The 20,737-nt window shown below is 53.6% G+C and overlaps 1 protein-coding gene across 3 annotated transcripts in view; it reads left to right on the top strand.

Moving 5' to 3' along the window:
• Positions 1–11,751, top strand: part of PDE2A (phosphodiesterase 2A) — a 94,048-nt gene extending 82,297 nt beyond the window's left edge. For all 3 annotated transcript variants that reach the window (XM_040489244.1, XM_040489246.1, XM_040489245.1), the window contains 18 exons: positions 2,240–2,351; positions 2,833–2,872; positions 3,000–3,063; positions 3,488–3,560; positions 3,711–3,888; positions 4,125–4,237; positions 4,916–4,993; positions 5,865–5,987; positions 6,478–6,548; positions 6,829–6,951; positions 7,307–7,394; positions 7,650–7,697; positions 8,738–8,812; positions 8,951–9,050; positions 9,291–9,403; positions 9,801–9,839; positions 9,977–10,083; positions 10,325–11,751. In XM_040489244.1, the coding sequence (XP_040345178.1) occupies positions 2,240–2,351; positions 2,833–2,872; positions 3,000–3,063; positions 3,488–3,560; positions 3,711–3,888; positions 4,125–4,237; positions 4,916–4,993; positions 5,865–5,987; positions 6,478–6,548; positions 6,829–6,951; positions 7,307–7,394; positions 7,650–7,697; positions 8,738–8,812; positions 8,951–9,050; positions 9,291–9,403; positions 9,801–9,839; positions 9,977–10,083; positions 10,325–10,535 (1,756 nt within the window). In that variant the 3' untranslated portion in view covers positions 10,536–11,751. The remainder of the gene's footprint in view (positions 1–2,239; positions 2,352–2,832; positions 2,873–2,999; positions 3,064–3,487; positions 3,561–3,710; positions 3,889–4,124; positions 4,238–4,915; positions 4,994–5,864; positions 5,988–6,477; positions 6,549–6,828; positions 6,952–7,306; positions 7,395–7,649; positions 7,698–8,737; positions 8,813–8,950; positions 9,051–9,290; positions 9,404–9,800; positions 9,840–9,976; positions 10,084–10,324) is intronic.
• Positions 11,752–20,737: the final 8,986 nt, after the last annotated feature.

The following is a 20,737-nucleotide window of genomic DNA, read 5'->3' as shown; positions in this document are numbered from 1 at the left end:
GCTTTAGAGACACTGATAGGGCAGCTATAAGAATCATTTGAAATGGAGGGGCAGGGCAGAGTCAGGTAAAGAGGCTTAGGAAGCATTTTGCAAGAACTGAGGTCAGATTGGGGTCTAAAAGTAGTATCACAAATAGATTTGGCGTTCTACTCCAACTCATTACTTGGTGGTAGCTGCCTGAAACAGTGGGTTGAGAATGAATATTAGTTTAGTGAGAAACAATGCTGTGATTGATTAGCCATGTCTATCCTGGGTGAAGGTTCAGTATGTGAATGCTGCCAGAGTTGGTCCAGATGGTCTAGCAGTTTGTGCCTGGATCATATAGGGAGGGAGAAACAGGCAGGTGAGGGGTGGGTCCTGATTCTGGGATGCAGAGAGATACTGACAAAGAGCTTGGCCCCTGGGGCTCAAGCAAGCAGACTGGGTTTGAGGGCCTGAAGGTCCTGCAGAAAGTGGAGACCGGGATGTTGGGACTATAGAGATGTCAGAAGCACAGGGACAGAGTCTGCATAGGTGGGGCAGAGATATGAAAGTCATAGACCTGAGTAGCAGGACCCGCCAGCACAGAGCTCTGTAGGCAGTTGGACAGGCCTGGAGAAGTGAAGACAGAGATGAAGTAGAACTTGCTGAGGCAGGGAGGATGTGGATCTGTGTCATCTGTGGTTGGTATCCTAGCGGTGGGAGCATTGACACCATTCAATAAACACAAGTTGGGCACCTACTGTATCCAGCCCTGCATTGGTCAGGTGGCCCCGGAAAGGCCTTTGGGGAGGGGAGTACAGAGGGAAGGGGCTCATTAGGGGCTGCTGTCTGTGAGACTGGGTTCTGAGATGGCCCTAAACCTGGAGGAAAGGTGGTGTCAGAAGGGAAATGAGATGGGGCCTTGGTGACAACTTTGTGGCCATCTCTGGGTCCCACATATTTCAGGGAGTGAGTGCTGAATGATTGCATGAGCCAAGGTGGGGTTCAGCTCAGAGCAGTGACTGCGGACAAGCTGCCTGGAGCCCAGAGAACAGGGACTCCAGAGTCCCTTGAGCCGGGCATGTGATGGGGCTGGTGGCCAGGGCAGAGGTAGAGTATAGTTAAAACATTCAGCAAACACCTCCCATATAACTCCCTGGTACCAGGCTCTGCACTGGGTGGTACAGTCATGGTCCCTGCCTTCAAGACTTGGAGTTTATTTTCAGGGCCAAGAGGGAGGAGGGTGGGAAAGGTATTCTAGGCAGAGAGAACAGTGTGGGGAAAAGCGTGAAGGTGTGAAAGAGACTGAGGTTTTCTCAGAACGATGAGGATCTTAGTATGGCTTAGTATGAGAGATACCCATAGATTAGGGGAGAGAGGTGAGTGGGACCAGACTGAGGGGCCTCAAATGTCATGGTACGGAAGGGGGAGACAGACACAGGCTGGTAGGGAAGGTGGGGAGACAGACACAGGCTGGTGGGGATGGGGATGTAGACCCAAATCATTGGGCAGCAAGCATGAGTGGGGGATATCCTGGCAGAGGAGCACTGAGACCAGCCATAAAATGGGAAGAAGCCTAGGCAGGGAAATCTGGGGGCAGAGAGAAGGTCAAGATCTTTGAGGTGTGCTCCCTGCTCCCCCTCACTCCGAAGACGCCCACATGGAGAGGCTAACCCATCTCCCCAGAGCAGGTCCTGCCCCAAGTTGGTCCATCCGGCCCCACAAAACTCCCTAGTGATGAGTCATTTGGTGGCCAGATTGAATAACCTCAAAAAGGATTTGGGGCTAGCTGTCTGAGTAAGGTGGGCACTACCCTCCTCACAAACACCTCAGGATCTATGGAGGCACCAGATCAGGGCCTGCAGACTCAGGGTGAGTAGGACAGTGGCAGGAGCTGGACAAGACAGGGTACTTCGTGAGGCCCTGGGAAGGGCCCCTGGGAAGAGCAGGAGAATATCCACCTCTGGCCTGGGCAAGTCTCTAGTCCGAGAGAAGAGACCCAGCCTCAGTCTGGAAAAATCCGAAGTCAGAGGATGGAGACATGGCTCTGGCTTCAATCAACAATAGTCTGAGGAGGATTAGAGTCCTCCCCTCAGGGAGCCCCAAGTCTGAGGGGGAAGCTGGCCCAGCTGCCTGTGCAGGGAACAGCCCCAGTAGAGGGGAGTGATGGTTAGCTACTGCGTCTCTGAGTGGGCTTCCTGGAGAAATGAAAGTAAGGAGAAACAGGGAGAAGTCCATCGTCCACTGCCTCTCCAGTGACCTCTGCCCTCTGCCCCAGGTTCACGGACCAGGATGAGCATGTGATCCAGCACTGCTTCCACTACACTAGCACGGTGCTCACCAGCACCCTGGCCTTCCAGAAAGAGCAAAAGCTCAAGTGTGAGTGCCAGGTGAGTGACCTTCTAGGAGCCACTCTTGGGGTTGAAGTCGCCCAGCTCTCAGCCCCAGAGCGTCATCCATAAGGGAAAAGCCCATGTCTTTCTGGACCCTTGGCAGGAAGGTTACCTAGGTGCCCTGGAGGCTTCTTAAAGAGGTAGGTCGGTGGGTCCTCAGGACGGCGCCGCTGGCTGCAGGCACTGTATGTGACCGTCCTCTAGTGTTCAACTTGGGTACTACAGCAACATCTGGGCAGCTAGAGCAGAGGTGAATGAGCATCTGAGATTCAAGATTACTGGGCACCTTCACTGGGGCTATACTTTCACTCCTTCACTTGGTAGCCAAATGATATAACTAGACTGTGCCAGTCCCCAGCCTGTCCAGAGAGCCCTAAAGGGGGCATGAGAAGACCCTGGAGCTACTGGAAGCAGGGGGATGGAAGGTGTGACACCTCTGCAATGTGAACCCCTATGATTTTCATTTCCTCCATTCCAGGCTCTTCTCCAAGTGGCAAAGAACCTCTTTACTCACCTGGGTGAGTGAACTGGCCTCCATGCCTGGCTGTGGGTGGGAGCGGGGACTGGCATTTTGGGGAAGAGAGGTGGCAGGGCTTGGCCTCGGCATGGTCTCACCACTGCCCTCCATGCTTCTCCCTCCCACAGATGATGTCTCTGTCCTGCTCCAGGAGATCATCACAGAGGCCAGAAACCTCAGCAATGCTGAGATGTAAGTTAGTCTACCCCAGGGTAAGGTGAGAGAGGCCCCAGTCCTGGGTCCTCATCCCCTTCCTTCTTCGCTTCTTTTTTCCCCTCCACTGCCTTCTTGCGGGACGCTATCATGTTTTGTGTGATCCTTTATTTCATGCCTGTGACCCTCACTAATAACGTTCAATGATAGCAGGGGCAGGGCTCACTTTGTTGGCCCTGGGTCCCCAGCTCCTAACACAGTGCCTGGCACATAGTAGGCACTACAAGAAAAAAAATCATTGGGATTAACTAATGTCTGGAGTCAGCCAGCCCTCAGGAGGGTCTCTCATAATGGATAGCACCTTTCAGGCTTCAGAAATCTAGGCTTTGCCTAAAGTCGTGAGAAGTGGGGGTGGTCGGAGAGGGCTGTCAGGGACCTGTGGACCGTGGCTGTCTCCCCACAGCTGCTCCGTGTTCCTGCTGGATCAAAATGAGCTGGTGGCCAAGGTGTTCGACGGGGGCGTGGTGGATGACGAGGTGAGGCACGGGCGCGCGGAGGGAGTGTGTGGCCGTAGTCCTGGGGGCCGGGAGTCCACAAGGCGCCCAAGGAGGAGGAAGCGGGACAGTCCATGGTCCGTTCTGTGGCCGGCCGCTGACTTCCTCTCTACTCCATCACTGCCCTGGCAGAGCTACGAGATCCGCATCCCGGCTGACCAGGGCATTGCGGGCCACGTGGCAACCACCGGTCAGATCCTGAACATCCCGGACGCGTACGCTCATCCGCTTTTCTACCGTGGCGTGGACGACAGCACCGGCTTCCGCACGCGCAACATCCTCTGCTTCCCCATCAAGAACGAGAACCAGGGTGCGAGCTCCGGGCAGCTCCGGGAAGTGGGGCGGGCTCGGGCGGGGGCGGGGCCTGAGCAGGATGGGGCGGAGCCGAGCGGAGGGTCGGCGACCCTTCCCCACCGCCTTAGCATCCGGGAGCGGAAAGGACAGGACGGGACTACCCTGGCTGGGACGTCCCTTGAGGACACCCTGGGAGGGCGGACGCCGCCGGACACATCCAGCAGCCGGTCCTAGCCCCTCTCCGGCCCCCAGAGGTCATCGGTGTGGCCGAGCTGGTGAACAAGATTAACGGACCATGGTTCAGCAAGTTCGACGAGGACTTGGCAACCGCCTTCTCCATCTACTGTGGCATCAGCATAGCCCATGTGAGTGGGGAAAGGGCAGGGCCGGTGCAGGACCCTCTGTTCACCTTCACATTGGCTGTGTCCAGACGGGCCCTGTGAGTCTGAGCTCTGTTGCTGGGTTGCTGTGCAGCCTTCAGTTCCTGCTGGTCACCTCTAGCCTCAGATTCCCATCTGAAAATTGGGGGGGATACTGTTTCCTATCTTGCCAAGTTAGCCTCCTGGGATCGGGGGAAACCCCAATTGTCATTAATACCCACCCTCTTTGCCAAGCAGCCTCAACCCGAGCCCCTGGTCAGCTTCTTTTTGGGAAATGTTGGGTCTCATTGTCCAGAGTTGGCTCTGAGCCAGGAATCCAACCACTAGGTTCCTGAGGCTAACCCATTCCTTGCGTCTCTGTCTCTGCTGTGGGACTCAGGCTCCATGACTGAAGACTGGGGCAGGCTCAGGAGGGGGTGCAAAGTGCCAGATCAAATGCTAAGAGGACCTGGGGAGGAGGGGCAAGGGGGGAAGGTATGGGTGAAAGTCAGAGGGGGGGTCCCTACTCTGGCTGGATCTTGAAAGCTTAAACTAGAGCCAGCATGGGACAGGAACGGGGCGGGGGGGGGGGGGGTGGCCTATATGATCCTTTTGTCCCAGTCCTGGGCATTCTGAGTTTCATAGCCACCTAGTTTGAGCCCCATCTTTCCCTCTCTCTCCTAGTCCCTCCTATACAAGAAAGTGAATGAGGCCCAGTATCGCAGCCACCTAGCCAACGAGATGATGATGTACCACATGAAGGTGAGGCCTGCACGGAGCTTCTGTCCTTCTTCTCAGTATCCCAGGGTCCCCTGCAGCCCACCTATTTCTTCCCTGCCTCCCAGTTCCCCGGGGGCCCAGGACCAGCCTGGGTTTTCTGATCACCCTTTCCTGAAGATAAGAAGATAGATTCAAAGCAATGCCTGGCCTCCTGCTCTCCTCTGGGGCAGCCTCTTCCAAGCAGTTTCCAGTTCAGCTCCAAGGCTGGCAGCAGGACCCATCGCGGGGAGGAACTTGGTTTGGCCAGGTGTTCCCCATATCCGGTGATGACTCCCACCTTGAGAATTACTGAAGGCTAGGAAGCTCACTCAGGGCCCTTCCCACAGCTCGCCTACATTCAGTGGTCATGCATGCTTCCGTAGCCTGCTGATATTCTGTCTCATTCCCAGACCCTGTTTCAGAAAAGCTGTCCTGGGCTTTAGTTCAGACTGTGTGGTGGTCATTTTCCTCTTCCCTGTGTCCAAACCAAAAGGTCTCAGGCTCTGTGGATAGGGTCAAAGCTGTGATAGGAAGGATTAAGGTTAGACTCTGGGATGTTAGCCCCAAAAGAAAGAATCCTCAAGTTAGTGTCTATGAAAGGCTGGCATTGTTTGGTGGTGTCCCGAAGTGGTGTTTCTGTGTCTTTGCTGAGGACAGGCTGTCACAGACGAGGGCTGTCACAGGCGAGGAGGCACAGTAGGTGGGCTGTACCACAGTGGTCTCCTGCCAATGATACCCCATGGATTGGAGTATCCATGCCCTGCCGTGGGTGCATTCTGGGCCAGGGCGCTCCCTCCCACTGTGGGATTTTGAGGGTGAGGACACTGGATGGGGGTGGAGGCCATCTTCTAATACTCTGGTTGCTCCCCTCTAGGTCTCTGATGATGAATACACCAAACTTCTCCATGATGGGATCCAGCCTGTGGCTGCCATTGACTCCAACTTTGCCAGTTTCACCTATACTCCTCGCTCTCTGCCCGAGGATGACACTTCCATGGTGAGCTGGCCCTCCCCCCATTTGACTGCATAGGTGGAGGGTGTACAGCCAGAGATTTAAGTTAGATGTGGATAGGAACTTCCTGGCAAGACAGAGTCATCACCAAAAGCTAGCGAGCCTCCCTCAGAGATGGAGTGGGCATGTGGTCTGCCAGTGTGGGCCACAGGGCCTGCCCAGGGCTCAGTGGCTGGACTGGGTGATCGCCAAGGGCTGCTCCAGAGCCCACAATGCCTGGGGCACGTGGCCTCAGGGTTGGCGCCTCCCTCCCTAGCTTTCTAAGATTTTGTGTGAGTTTGGTTCCAAGAGTTCTTCGGTCCCGTTTCTAAAAGTTCGTGGCTCCGAGAATGCTTGTCTCTACCATTTTATGGTTCTCCAGTTCAGATCTAAAGTTCTAAGATTCCAAAAGTTTGGAAGCTTCAAGAAGGGGCAAGGCAGGGGACCCATTTTGAAACAGACAGTCCCTCTGAATCCTCCCTTCTACTCTCTCCAGGCCATCCTGAGCATGCTGCAGGACATGAATTTCATCAATAACTACAAAATTGACTGCCCAACTCTGGCCCGGTGTGTGCCCCAGCCCTCCCCTCCACGTGCAGGCAGCCCTGGTCTTTGCCTCCCTCTGTCCTCTACTCTCACATCCATTGCCCCAGCATTCTGGGAAGGGGTCTCTGTGGACGACTAGGAGTGGCCCAGCCTGTGGGAGTGGAGAGGATCCGTGAGTGAGAGGCAATTCACAGGCACTGGGACCATGAGTAAAGGGAAGGAATGGGGCAAGGCACAGCCTGAAGGGCTTCCTGAAAGAGGAGAGCCTGAGGCCCCTCTGCTGCCCTCTCCCCTCCGCCAGGTTCTGTTTGATGGTGAAGAAGGGCTACCGGGATCCCCCCTACCACAACTGGATGCATGCCTTTTCTGTCTCCCACTTCTGCTACCTGCTCTACAAGAATCTGGAGCTTACCAACTACCTCGAGTGAGTGTCTGCACTGACCCCCAAGTCTGGCAGCTGTTACAGTCCCCTGCTTTGGGATAGGGGAGGCACCTAAGGATGACAGGCACTTTACATACACCACCTCCCACGATCCCTCTTAATGGTTCTGAGGAAGGCTACATTGCCCCATTTTCCAGGTGGGACTTGCTCACAGTCACATGTCCCATACTCATGGAGCAGTGAGCCTGTCAAACTCCAAACCAGGGCTGCTTTCCCAGAAGGGGACCCAGGTGTCCCCGGCTCCTGTCTGGTGGCTCCTGGACATCTCATGTAGCCATTCTTCCTCTGGATGTGTGGAAGGGGCCTGATCTCCCTCTCCCCTCTGCCTCCCAACCAGGGACATCGAGATCTTCGCCTTGTTTATTTCCTGCATGTGTCATGACTTGGACCACAGAGGCACAAACAATTCCTTCCAGGTGGCCTCAGTAAGATTCTGCCCTCCTCAGAGTGGGCACCCTCCTCAGGGCATCTGGGAGTCTCATTCCTCCAGCCTGAGGAGAGATGGGAGCTGGTGGGACCGGGAGCCGGTTTGGAGATGGGAGGAGGCTCTCCAAGGCTTTGCCTGGGCTCTGAGGTGGGGGAATGGTGAGGGCAGGGAGGACAGGGCAATGCCTAGCCTAATATGGCAGGCACTTGCATCTGGATGTAAGGAGTAATGGAGATTTCCCGGGATTTTCCAGAAATCTGTGCTGGCTGCTCTCTACAGCTCCGAGGGCTCTGTCATGGAGGTACCACCATTCTGCCCAATATCCCTGTGCCCATCATCCTCTTAAGGCTGGTGACTTACATAGTTAGACCATGACCCAGCTCCTCCTGTTCCCAAGCCGTGCTCTCCAGACAGGCTGTGAGAGCTGTAGCCATACCCCAGGGCATGTCGGGCTCATTTTGCTGGATGGGCTTGGAGGGGTGCAGGTGTGGATGGAATGTGGGTCAGCCTGAAGGTCCTGCCCGAGCCCAGGTTTGCACAGGGAGCACTTGTATTTAGCATGTCTCTCTTGGCATATCTGGGAACACCCTGTTCCACCCCCACTCCACCAGGCCTGGGATGGCTCCACCTCCCATCACACCCAGTTTTGCCTTAGGTTGTTTGAATTGTGTCTGCCCACCCCAGGATGGGAGCTTCTTGGGGCAGGGACAAAATCTGAGACCTCTCTGAATTCCCTGCACTTGGCATGGGGTCTGGCACAGAATAGGAGCTAAACCTGGGACAAGGTCACCTTGCCCCCTGCTGCCTGCTACAACATCCCTCTGGAGACTGCCCCTGCTTGCATACCCCTGGGAGATGAGGGGCTCACTCCCTCCCATGAGGCCTTGTGGCAGCCCCACTTCTGCCCTCTGCATTCTGTGCTCAGCCTGCTCTTTCTCTCAATGACAGCCCTTCAGCATCTGGAGACAGGGACCTTGCCCTCACCTCATCACTGTCTTTCTTTGTCAGCAAACAAATGTTTGCTGCATGAATTAGTGTCTAGGACTCCAATGGATCATTTCAGAATCATCCCGGTTTGAGAAGTCCTCAGAGCTTGCCTTGTCATGTCCCTTCATGTGACAGCTGAGGGATCTGAAGCTCAGAGCCTGCGAGGACTTGCCCGGGTCACACAGAGGGCTGAAACAGAACCCAGAAAGGGAACTAGGACCCCCGACTCCCCGTTTCTGCCTGCTCTGCTCACCTTGGGAGCTGGGGCTGCACTGGTCCTGCTCCCTCTCTTGGCATCAGTGGTCAGCAGAGCCCCCGGCCCCAGCTGGGCCCCCATCATTCCTCTCCCCACAGAGGCACCACTTCGCTCAGGCCATCGCCATCCTCAACACCCATGGTTGCAACATCTTTGACCACTTCTCCCGGAAGGTGATGGGGCTAGGGTTGGGGGTGAGGGAGTGGGAGCCCAGAGCTGGCCTGAGGCAGGAGAAGGAGCCGAGGGAGTGGGTGGGGGTGTCTGACAGGAGGCCCTGACACCTCCTCGCTCCCCTGCCCACCCTGGCCCAGGACTATCAGCGTATGCTGGACCTGATGCGGGACATCATCTTGGCCACCGATCTGGCCCACCACCTCCGCATCTTCAAGGACCTCCAGAAGATGGCCGAAGGTGCCTGTCTTTAAAGCCCAGACCTTGGGGTTGGGAAAGGACCACCAAGAGGGGGATGTGCTGAGAGAGACCTACTCTCTCCAGCATCAACCCACCAAACCCAGGCAGATGCAGCACCGACCCTTTGGCTCCCACCCAGGGTGCCGAATTTCATGGACCACATAGGTGGGCCCTGGGGACCTTGCCCTCAGAGAGAGGGGGTGGGGCCTCCTCTCCTTGACCACACGCTCTCCCCAACAGTGGGTTATGACCGAACGAACAAGCAACACCATAGCCTCCTCCTCTGCCTCCTTATGACCTCCTGTGACCTCTCTGACCAGACCAAGGGCTGGAAGACTACGAGGAAGATCGCAGTAAGTGCTGCCCCTCCCTGGGAGGGTGCAGGCTGCACACCCCGCCAAGTTCTTTGTGGCTCCTGCATCTTGCTCACCCTCTCTGTGCTGAGCTCAGCCTGGCTATATTTTGGGGAGACAGAAACCTAGACCACCTCGGGTGACAGATGGGGAGATTCAGAAAGGGGCATGGACTCACCAGGGGTCACACAGCAAGTCAGTGGCTGGCGGAAGGTGGACCAGAACCCAGCCACTCCTCCCCATCTGGGCCATCCCCCTGCCAAACTGGGGATGGTGCGGACAGACCCTGAAGGAGGGCTGAGGGATGCCTCAGTTTGCCAGTTTGGGAATGGGCTGTAGAGGAGCTCAGGTGGACGGATTCCACACACAAGTTGTGATGAGAGTGTTGGCCTTTCAGGAGCTGATCTACAAAGAGTTCTTCTCCCAGGGAGACTTGGTAAGTGGGGAGTGACTGCTGGTGCCAGGTTGTGGGGAGAGGGATCCTGGGCTGGGGCTGGGAGGGGCTGGGTTAGCTTCATCCTGGTACCTGATGGAGGGAGGAGGGGACCAGGCCTGATGACTCGCTGCCTGCAGGAGAAGGCCATGGGCAACAGACCGATGGAGATGATGGACCGGGAGAAGGCCTACATCCCTGAGCTGCAGATCAGCTTTATGGAGCATATCGCGATGCCTATTTACAAGTGAGAGAGCTCAGGGGGTCTGCTGGGGGTTGGGGGGGACAGGGCTGGCTGTGGCAGTCACAGCAGATGCAGGTGCTATCTCCTGTGGGCCCATAAACGGGCCCTTCACTTCATTTTCTCCTTGAGCGTCCAGTCCTATGCCTCACACTCTCGTGCAAGTTCTTCCTGCGGTAGAGCCCTAATCCTTCTTGCTACTCACAGTCTGATTTGTGACCCTGTCCATGTCCGTTTGCACCCCCAGGCTGCTGCAGGACCTGTTCCCCAAGGCGGCAGAGCTATATGAACGTGTGGCCTCTAACCGTGAGCACTGGACCAAAGTGTCTCACAAATTCACCATCCGCGGCCTCCCGAGCAACAACTCGCTGGACTTCCTGGATGAGGAGTACGAGGTGCCTCAGCTGGATGGCACTGGGGCCCCTGTCAATGGCTGTTTCAGCCTTGATGCTGAGTGAGCCCCCCCCCCCCTCCCCAGGACCCTTCCCTGCCCAGGCCTCCTCTCACAGCCCCCCACTGGCCTGGCCGGGTGCCCTGGGACCAGAGCCACGGGTCCTAGGTTCTAGACCAGGACTTACCATGTGACCCTGAACAAGTACCGACCTTTCTGGGCCTCAGCTTTCCTGTCTGTATAATGGAAGCAAGACTTCCAGCCTCACCAAGATTTTGTCATTTGTCCTCTGAGAGCACAGGGGTGACTGATGAGCAGCGAGCCCTGCTCTGCACTTCTGACCACATCTTGGCAAATCCTCCCCAGCCACTCCTCTGAGGCAGCCTGGATGGTCTCTCCTGGGCCCCATTCCTGCCCCATTAGATCTGTGCCCTCTTCCCTCTCCAGGGTCCTCATGCAAGGAGAAGGTGGGACATCTGAATGAGCAGAGAATAGGTCTTAGAAACAGTCATTAGCTCTGCTGGACAACTAGAAATAGCCACGGGGCCGCTGAAGGTGCCCCTTGGGATCGCCACATACTTATGGTGGGCACTGGGACCTGGGGAGCTGCCAGAGGGGCAGCTCAGTGCTTTGGGCAGAGGGGGGTCAGGGAGAAAGCAGGATAGGAATGGTGGGCAGGAAGGATCCCAGGGCTGGAAGACAGGCTCCAACTGAGTCAATAATTCTTCCCCTGGCTGTGTGACCCTGGGCAAGTCACTTCCCCTATCTAGGTGAGACAGGAGGGTGGGACAATCTGTTTTCTAAGACCCCTTTTAGATATCAAAGTCCCCATGGCTCTGTGGAGTCCCAGGAGAAGCCATGGAATGTCCCTGCCACCCTAGGGCAAAGAGCCAACCCTGAGTCCTTCAGTGGCCCCCTGAGTGTCCCCCCCCCCACTTAGTCCAAGCCCCTTCCCCATTCCTGCAGCCAGAGAGGGCTGCCTCAGCCCTGACAGGGCCGACTGGCAGGGCTCCTATCTTCTTCAAGGCCATATCTACCCGTGCCCTGGGGCTTGGGAGACCCCCCATAGGGCTGGGCTTCTTGGGTCAGCCCGGCTGCTGGCATCTCCCTTCTCTGTTTTGTTCTGTATGTGTTGTGGGGTGGGGGGAGGGGGGCCACCTGCCTTACCTATTCTGAGTTGCCTTTAGAGAGATGCGTTTTTCTAGGATTCTGTGCAACTGTTGTATATGGTCCCGTGGGCTGACCGCTTTGTACATGAGAATAAATCTATTTCTTTCTACCAACCCTCCCCCTTGGGGCTATTTCCAGATATTGTACTTGGGGATGAGGGGAACAGAACTGGGGTAGGCAAATGCCCTTTAGAACTCCTTAGCTACTGGAGCCTCCAGCCCTTGTGTCTAGCCCCTCTTATAGGAGAGTCGCAGACCTCCTGTGCCAGACTGTAGGGGCTTAGAGATATGGCGGCAGATGAGGAGACCTGGGCATGGAGCAGTGAGAGGGCATGTTGGCTGGCAGAGATTGTGGACTAGAAAGAAAAGAATTGAGGGGCTGAAGCAATCAAGGAGGCTGCCTGGAGGAGGCAGCCTAGAGCTCCTCCTAAACCCTCTGTCTTCTGCCTTGCTGGTCATGAATACCCATATAGCCAGGGCCTGGGCCTCTGAACCCCCTCCTTTCTTCCCTATCTGTGTCCCCATAAATCCTCCCCTGAGTCTGACTGTACACCAGATGCAACCCTGGGTTGTGTCTATGGAGTTAGTTCCTTGCTCTTCTGGTTGTGAGAGTGTTTGCCTCTGCACAGATAGAGAGGGGCAGATCCCAGATTGGACCATAAGGAGGATCTGACAGGCAAAAGTCTCTAAACCCACCCCCTCTCTCGCCTACATCCACCCCCCATTTCCTCTCCCTGTTCATCTCTTCCAGATCAGTAACGGTTGATATATTAAGGGCCGAACACTGGGATTTCCTTTCCTAGGAGATGGAGGAAAGAAGGACTGGGAGAAGATGATTGGGGCCATCCTGTGACACCTACAATGCCCCAGGTGCCAGCCTTTGGGACCACAGAGCCTATCTGTTTCTCCTGCTCCACAACTTGTCACTGTTTGGTATCTGCTCTTCTGGGCTATGGTCTCCAGGCAGCTAGCCTTCCCTTAAGAACTTGGGGTCCTGTCCCCTCCTTTGCCCAGCCCCTGCTTTGGGCTCCCCCCATGTGTCTCTGTCCTCTTACAGCACAGGACCCAGGCTGACCAGTGGACCCCCAGGTAGAGGCAGGTCAGTTCCTGATAGGGTCCAAGGCTGACAAGGGACGGACAGGGGACAGCTCTTGTAATGGTGCGCAGCTAACACCAGCATTGGTGTGGGTTGACATAGGTGCTCCTCTGCCTGTGCCCCCCCCCCCCCCCCCCCCCCACCGCCCACTTCAAATGTGTGACTCTCTTCTACCAGCCCTTGAACAAAGGAGGAGCACAGACAGCCTGTGTGCACGCTTCAGGGACCTCACTCCCCTTCCCTGCATCTGTTGTCTGTCCCCAGCTCAACCCACACTTGAGGACATTTAATCCCACTTGAGGCCCTTGTGTGACACATCCTTTCTCACCACCTGAGGGGACAGCTCACAAGTCTTTCCTCGTGCATGCAAGACCCCATACCAAGACCACAATAGCCAAGAGCTAATTGTGCTTGTCCCTGGTCTGGAGAGTCTAACAGCCTGGTCAGGAAGATCTGGTCATGGGACCTGACAACCCCATGGGATGCTTGGCCATGGGGCTCCAGGCAGGATTATAACCCTGAGAAGCAAAGTAGTGAGGTTTGGGAGATGAACAGGTATTGTGTTCCTGTGGGCAGAAGGGGCCAAGCACTCCTGGTGGAAGGAACTGCTCATTAAAGGCACAGAAAAGGGGAGTGACCAGCACGCAGGGAATGAAGAGACAGAGGGAAGTACAGCCAGACCAAGGAGAGCCTCGAATGCCAGGCTGTGAAGTTTGGCTTTACTCTGTGAGCAGTGGGGGGACAGCGAACGTTTTCAGTAGGAGAGTGACTTGGACATGCATTTTAGAAAGATCCTGCTGGAAAGTAGAGAAAGGACTGCAGGGTTGAGGTTGGGCAGGGATCGTTCTAGAGCTGATGCTCTGTGCCCTGGGCTGGCTGAGGGAGGGAGGGATTCAAGACTTCATGGAGGTGAGGACAGAGGGAGGACTAGGGGGTGGAATGTGGGTCCCACGAACAGCCCTAGGTGGCTGCTCATTGCTACTCTAACCTGCAACCAGGTGTGGGGTGGAGTCCCTAGCAGGAGGTGAGCTCCTTGGGAAGAAGGAAGGAATAGCAGTTTGGGGCTGCCAGGGGAGGGGAAGGTCGGAGGAGGGGCGGGAGGATGAATGAGAAGACAGGTAGGAGGAGGGGGTCTGCACAGAGTCAAAAGGCAGGTCCCACCTGATCTGAAAACACTAGACTTAGCCCCATGGCTTCTTGTAGCTGCCCAGCCCTTCCAACTTAATGATTTCATTTTACATAAAACTTTCCAATGATTCTTTGGAGTAGGTACCGTTATTTCATTCTGTAGCCAAGTAGCTTGCAATTCACAGAAGTAATCCGCAAGCTTGAGATGTGAGCCCTGCCTACCTGAATCCCCTCCAATGGCTCTTTCTCTGGGAGAGAGGCAAGAGATTCAGGGGGTCAGAGTCTCTGTCTCTGTAGGAGTGTGGTAGGGGGTAGGAGTGGTGAGCAAGTGGGTTGGAGCCCCAAAAGAAGGATCTGAGATCAGTTCTATGTAGTTGTGTTGTGGAAGTGGGAGGGGCAAGAGAAAAGAGGTGAAGTGGTTGGTGGCCTATAGTTAGCAGCTCATGGTCACCAGATGGCGCTCGATCCTTACTCTCCTCACCTCCCCTGAGGTCTAAGAAGGGTGTGGGGGAGGGGGCGGGGGGGCTCCTCTCCTTCCCACCCACTCATATACGCCCCTTTCATACTTACAGAGACACCTTCTCACACACAGACATGCACACACAGACCCACACGCTCATTCTCCTATAGGCAGACACACTCTTCAGTCTACACGGTCTACACTGACTGTACACAGTCTACACTGGGTACACTGTACAGACTTCATAGGGAAAATGGGAAATGTTTCTTAGGGGCCTCCAAACTCCTTTAGCTGTTCCCTGAACAGGACAGAGGCCTGCCAGTCTTACCTTAGTGAGGTCCCATGTCTCCTGGAGGTATCTGTTAAGTGGCCCCCCTCTGCGGAAGGATCCCTGGGAAGACAGTACCAGCTTTGTGATCAGGCATAGGTGGAACTCCTCCTCTGGGCGTAAAATAACTGGGAGACAGCACTGCCACGCTTGGTCCTGTGCTGTTGAAGCTGGAAAGTCAGAGCAGGAGCTAGCTGGAATATGCAGGGGCCTCAGGAGGAGGCTGGGCTCCAGGGTCTTGATATGCGGATGGGGGGGACCGGGACAGGAGGTGAGGTCCAGCCTGCAGATAGGCCAGGAAAGCAGGCTGGGTGGTGGGGAGGCGCAGGGGATGTGCCCAAGGCCTCAGCCCTCCCTCACTGCTCAGCTTCCCAGAGCTCAGTCCACTTGAGACTGTGGGGCCTGGAGGTGGGGAGCACAAGCAAGCCAAGGATGCCATGAGGTGGTCCAACAGCGTAGGGGCATGATGCAGGCGGACTGCAGGGAGATGCTGTTTTCTTAGCCTCAGCTGCAGTCTCCTGGAAGGAGCCCTGAGCAGGGAGGTGAAGGGGTTAGAGGCCTGAGCAGGAGCTGGGCCCCAGGGCAGTGGGGCAAGCCGCGTGCCCAAGGCTAGACTCTGGACAGTGCCTGGAAGAGAAGGGAGAGTGGGTCAACGGGAGAATGAGAGGAGGGAGGGGGAGGAGGCGGCATGGTTGGTTTGGGGAGGATCAAGAACGTGAGGGGAAGCCTCCTATCTGACAGAAATTCGCACTGCTATGTTCTCTCTCCTGAAACACAAAGCAAGAGTTGTCACCACACACCACATCCCTCCTGGACTTCCTCTTCTCTCATGGCAGGATGAGCACTCGGATTCTTCCTCTCTGGTCTCAGTTTTCCTGTCTACAAACTGGGATGATGAGGCCCCTCTGGAGGCCTTCAGGAGGGTGTGCTGGGAGGGAAGCCCACTCTACTTCTAAGGAGCTGTGTGTGAGTGAAATCTGCATATAGATGCTGTGGCCAGACTGTTCTCTGAGGGCTTACAAGGATGGGTTCGTATTGGAAGCAGAGTACACCATGCGGTGTGAAGATTGGCGAGACAGGTGTGAAAATGGGAGGTGCTGCCATTCCTGCCAAGATGGCTGCCACTCTCCATTCCCAAGTCATCACTGGAGAAACTGCAGAACTGAGTGAGGAACGTGGGAATTCTGGGAACTAACAAAATAGCCTGGGATGCAGTGGGGTGGATAAGTTGGGGAGAGATAAAAGAAGCTGGATTGGAGGAAAGCACTTGCCTCACCCCATGTTGCCTTAGACGGTCAACCGTTGTCTGTCCCCTCACCTCTGCACAAACCCCTGGTGCTTCTTTATCCCCTTTTGGCAGTGGCTGGAGGAAAAGAACAATCTCTTAATTGGGAGGTTCTCCCAAGGCTGGGTGGGAATTATTGTCCCCTTTATAGACAAGGGAAACTGAGGCTCAGAAACTCAGCTGGCAGCAACTTCCCTCAGAGCAAAAGTTGCTCATAGAGCATCCCCGGGGTCAGATGAGGAAACCCAGAAAGGACAGGGCCCTCTAAGATCATATGATACAGAGGCCAAACAGGGATGGGTTGGGTACCAGCTCCCATTTCCTGGCCCGAGGTTCTCTCCCCATCCCAGGGAGGGTAGGCTTCACATAGGCCCCACCCTGCAGGCATGGCCCTGGTGAGCTGGTTTGTCTCTCCCACATCACAGTGCCCCTGCATCTGCCTGGTGCTGGGGTGAGAGAGGGGAGAGGCAGGTCAGAGCAATAGGCTCTCTTTTATCTCCACATCTGCTTCTGAACATCAATCTGGCTCTCAGCTGAGACTCTGCAGGCAGTGTGTGCCCTTTAGGGGCATGTGGTTTCTTTCCCCCTTTAGACTGGGCGCCCCTCAATGGCAGGAAGAGATCTGCCCTGACTCTGGCTCGGTTCACAGTAGGTGCTCAAAGCAGGAATGTTGATTGATGGAAAGTGACGGAATCAGGGCTCCAGTGTGTGCATTGATCACAACTCAATTGAACACTTGAGGGACACCCTCTGAAAATCTTCAGAATTCTCTCTCTATGCAGCTCTTTCATCTCTGGCACTCTGCCCTGTAAACTCTAACCAACTGGGTCTTTTCAGATTCCCAACTCCATCCACTCAACTCAGGGAGACTTCCAGGCTTCACCGGGGATTCCCCCTCCCTGCACGGTGGCCTGGAAACTCTCTCTAGGCTGTCAGCCGGGCAGTTGTAAAGCTTGCCACAATTTTCCTTTCTCTTAGGATCCCATTCCTTGCCTAGTAGTACCCAATCTCTTGAAAACTTTATATCATACATTTTGTCCATTTTGTTGTTGTTATTTCAAGGAGGTGGGTAAATCTAGCCTTTATGACTCCATCTTGGATGGGAGTACAAATCTATTAACTTTTATTGAAGTTTAGTACTGCATGTATGAATGTTGGTAGTCATTTGGATATTAATATTTTGGCTATTAAGAACAATGTTCCCCCGGACATTCTTGTGTATGTACATATTGTGAATATCCCATCTTATGAATATATTTGTTTATCTGTTTCTACTGTTGACATATGGTATATGATCTGGAACCCTTGCTTTCTTCCTGAAAACACCCTTTTAGTGTCTCCTTTTGTGCAGGTCTGCTGCTGCTGAATTCTCCTGGCTTGTACTAGTTTGAGGATGTCTGTTTCTCCTTCATTCTTTTAGGATGTTTTTGAAGCTGTTGAATTCTAGGTTAGGAAGTATTTTCTCTGAGCATCTTGGAGATGATTCTCTTTTTACTTCCATTGGTTCTGATGAGAAGTCAGCTATTGGTCTTATTATTACTCCTTTGAAAGTAGTGGAATGCATCTCTGTGGCTGCTGTTAAGATTTTCTCTTAGTTTTTGATTTTCAGCAGTTTTATCACAATGTGCTTATTATGTATGTCTTTCTCTGTATCCTGCTTGAGATTTCTAATGCATCTTGAATCCGTGTGATTTTCCCTTTCGTCAATTCAGTCTTCATCAAATCTAGATAAGTGCATTTATCTTTGGGACAAGTAGTTCCCAAAGCATGCTAAAGAAGTATTCTACAAAATTTTGCTGAAATCCTGTGATAACAAGAGAGAAATAGTGATGCAGATATGGAGGAAATTATTTTATATGAACCGCTAGGTTCTTATCCTTGGGGTCCACACTCACACCCCTCCTCAGGAGAGGAGGAGACTCACCAGTGGCTGTCTCTCTCCTTAGCTCCTGATCTATAAGCAAGGATCCATTCCTGACCAGATATCCCTACCTAGAATCAAGGCTTTCCACTTTCTGCCTAGTGGCTGGTGAGAAGGAAGGACTACTTTCTGTCTGTGTCCCTGGTTTAAGTTCGCCCCTGATCAACACTTATGTTTTAATGCAAAACACTTCAGTATTTCATTGTTTAGAACTGCTCCATATCAGAATAGAATTTTGGAATTGCCTGCGTGACAATCAGTAGATCCCTGAGTGCAGAGTTCTAGCCTAATGAACTAAACGGTAGCCAGCAGCAGCCAGGATTCCCCTTCCCTGGTGGATTTCTCACTTTCTAACTCCTGTATGAGTTAGGCAGGCATCAGGGAGCTACCTTCACACTGTGTCTCTATCTCTACCACCTCATTTGCTGTTTCAGTGGTGAATTCAGTGGTGAACTGAAGTGGAAGCACCTTTGTACCTGGTCTGGGTTACCATCCTCACCAATCTTTGCACCCAGGCAAACCCTCTGTGACATGGCCCAGTTCACTAGTCCACTTATCTTTCCTGAACCCCAGATACAAATATCCAATTGCCCGACCCCTTCTAGATTGCCTTCCTGTGGCATAGAGGCTGGAAAACATTTCCCACATTCCTCTACAGCTCAGATTCCATCAAGAAGATGTCCTTGTGGGACACCTGGGTGGCTCAGTCAGTTAAGCGTCCGACTCTTGATTTTGGCTCAGGTCATGATCTCATGGTTTGTGGGATCAAACGCCACATCAGGCTCTGAACTGACGATGTGGAGCCTGGCTGGGATTCTCTCTCTCTCCCTCTCTCCCTGCCCTTCCCCCTCTCGTGCTCTCTCTCTCTCTCTCTCTCTCTCAAAATAAATAAATGAACATTAAAAAACGAGAGAAAAAGTCCTTAAAAAAATAAGATGTCCTTGATAAGACACAGAGGTAGAAGTACATAATGGACATTGATGACTGCATGCAGTTAGACAGCATCACCTGAAAAGCATCTGTGATGGGGGTGCCCATGGAGGGGTTTCTAATAGGCAGCCATTCACATAGGTGCTAAGCAACAGGTGGCAGGGTGGTGATGTTTCCACTTGAAAACGGGTTGGGCGTTTTGGCTGGCCCTGACCTTCAGCTGTGTAGCACTGAGCCCGATTCTCTTCTCTTTCTACTTAAGCGTAGATTACGGTGTGTACAACTAAGAATCTCAACTGATAGCGTTCTCTCAAAGCATTGATCCCATTGGTTGTAATTGCCTGTCTCCCCCAATAAAACATGATCTCCTTGAAGGGAGAGACTAAGTCTGGCTTATTTCTCTATCCTTAGTACCCAACATAGAGCCTAAGACAGAGTAGGCACTCAGCAAAAATGCTTAAATGAAAAGTGAGTCGTTGTAAATCCACTCCGAGTGACTGCATCCATCGAGGGATCTGTGGCTGGCCTGCGTGTCTTGAGGAGTGTCTCAGTAATCACGGACGTGCAAGAGTTACCTCATTCAACTGAAGAAAATAGCTTGTTCAGTATCACCACACCTGCGTGACGAACAGTCAGGCTTCCCTTCAGAGGAAATCATGTTCATGGTGGAGTCATGCTTGCATGACCAGTGCTGAACATCATTTAAAACAAACTGGCTTCCAGAACACTGGCAGGCTCCAGGATACACAGTGATGTTAACCGTGAGTGGGGCATGTGGAAGTAGGACAGAGAAAAATCAAATTTATACCAGATCATCATCAAATGAATTTTAAAATACCACCAATGGAAAATTCCTCCCTAAAGAAATGTCACCCCAAACTTCTCCTATGCATCTGTTTTCCATCTCCTAATGCAATCTGTGACTCCTTATTCCTGGGTCCTCCTAGTGACCAAACACAGGCCCCCAGTTTTGTAGTCTCTCTTATCCCCTTAGTTTTTTCACGACACTCTTCTAAGTTGCCAGATGGGTTTACTCGAACCCTCTTGGCAGCTGGCGGATAGCTCACCAAGGAAGTGTTTCAGTGGTAAGAGCGCAGTGGTTAAGGGTATGGTATCTGGCATAAGAATTCTGTGTTCTGCCATGCCTTGCTGTGTGGCTTTGTGTAAGGACTTACCTTCCCCAGGTCTCAATTTCCTCATCTGTCAAGTGGGGATAATAATAAGTCTCCTCAAGGCTGCCATGAGGATTAAATGAGAAAAGGCGTGAAAGCCTTTGGCTCCAGTCAAAACTGCCAGCTGTGTGAATTGAAGGGTTTCATCAGGGCATATTCCTGGGCATGAGGAGCATAACTTTGTCTTTGACAAAGGCTGAGGGGTCAGAAGAGAGCTCCCAGGGAAAGGACTTTGGCCTCAGAGACAGAAAGGGCAGGTTCAAAAGAGGTTTGGAAGAGGTTAACTGTGGCATTCTGGGGTAGTGTATTGAATTGTGTCCACACCCTGCCCCCAACCAAAGGTAAGTTCAAGTCCCAATCCCTGATAACTGAGAACATGACCTTCTCTGGAAATAGGATCTTTGCAGATGTGATTAAGTTGAGGTCCTTATAAGAAGGAGGAAATTTAGACACAGAGACACACAGATGGAGGCAGAGATGGGATGATGTCACAAGTCAATCCACACCAAGGACTGCCACCAGCACCAGAAGCTGGGAGCGAGTCAGGCCAAGATCCTCCCCTAGACCCCTCAGGGAGAGCGTGACCCGGCCAGCACTCACTTCAGCCTTCTGGACTCCGGAACCGTGAGACAACACGTTTCTGATGTTTGAAGCCACCCAGTTGATGGTACTTTGTTTCAGCAGCCCAAGGACACCAACACGAGGGTTTGAGGAAGGGAGGGGGTACCTCAGGGCACAGGGATTGGAGGGAGGAGGGGACATTTTTCACCTTTGGTGTCT

This window comes from Herpailurus yagouaroundi, unplaced genomic scaffold, assembly GCF_014898765.1.
Source record: "Herpailurus yagouaroundi ecotype Mexico unplaced genomic scaffold, PumYag 180, whole genome shotgun sequence".
NCBI lineage: Eukaryota > Metazoa > Chordata > Mammalia > Carnivora > Felidae > Herpailurus > Herpailurus yagouaroundi.
Note: the sequence above shows the minus strand (reverse complement) of the source record. Positions and strands in the feature narration are given on the sequence as shown.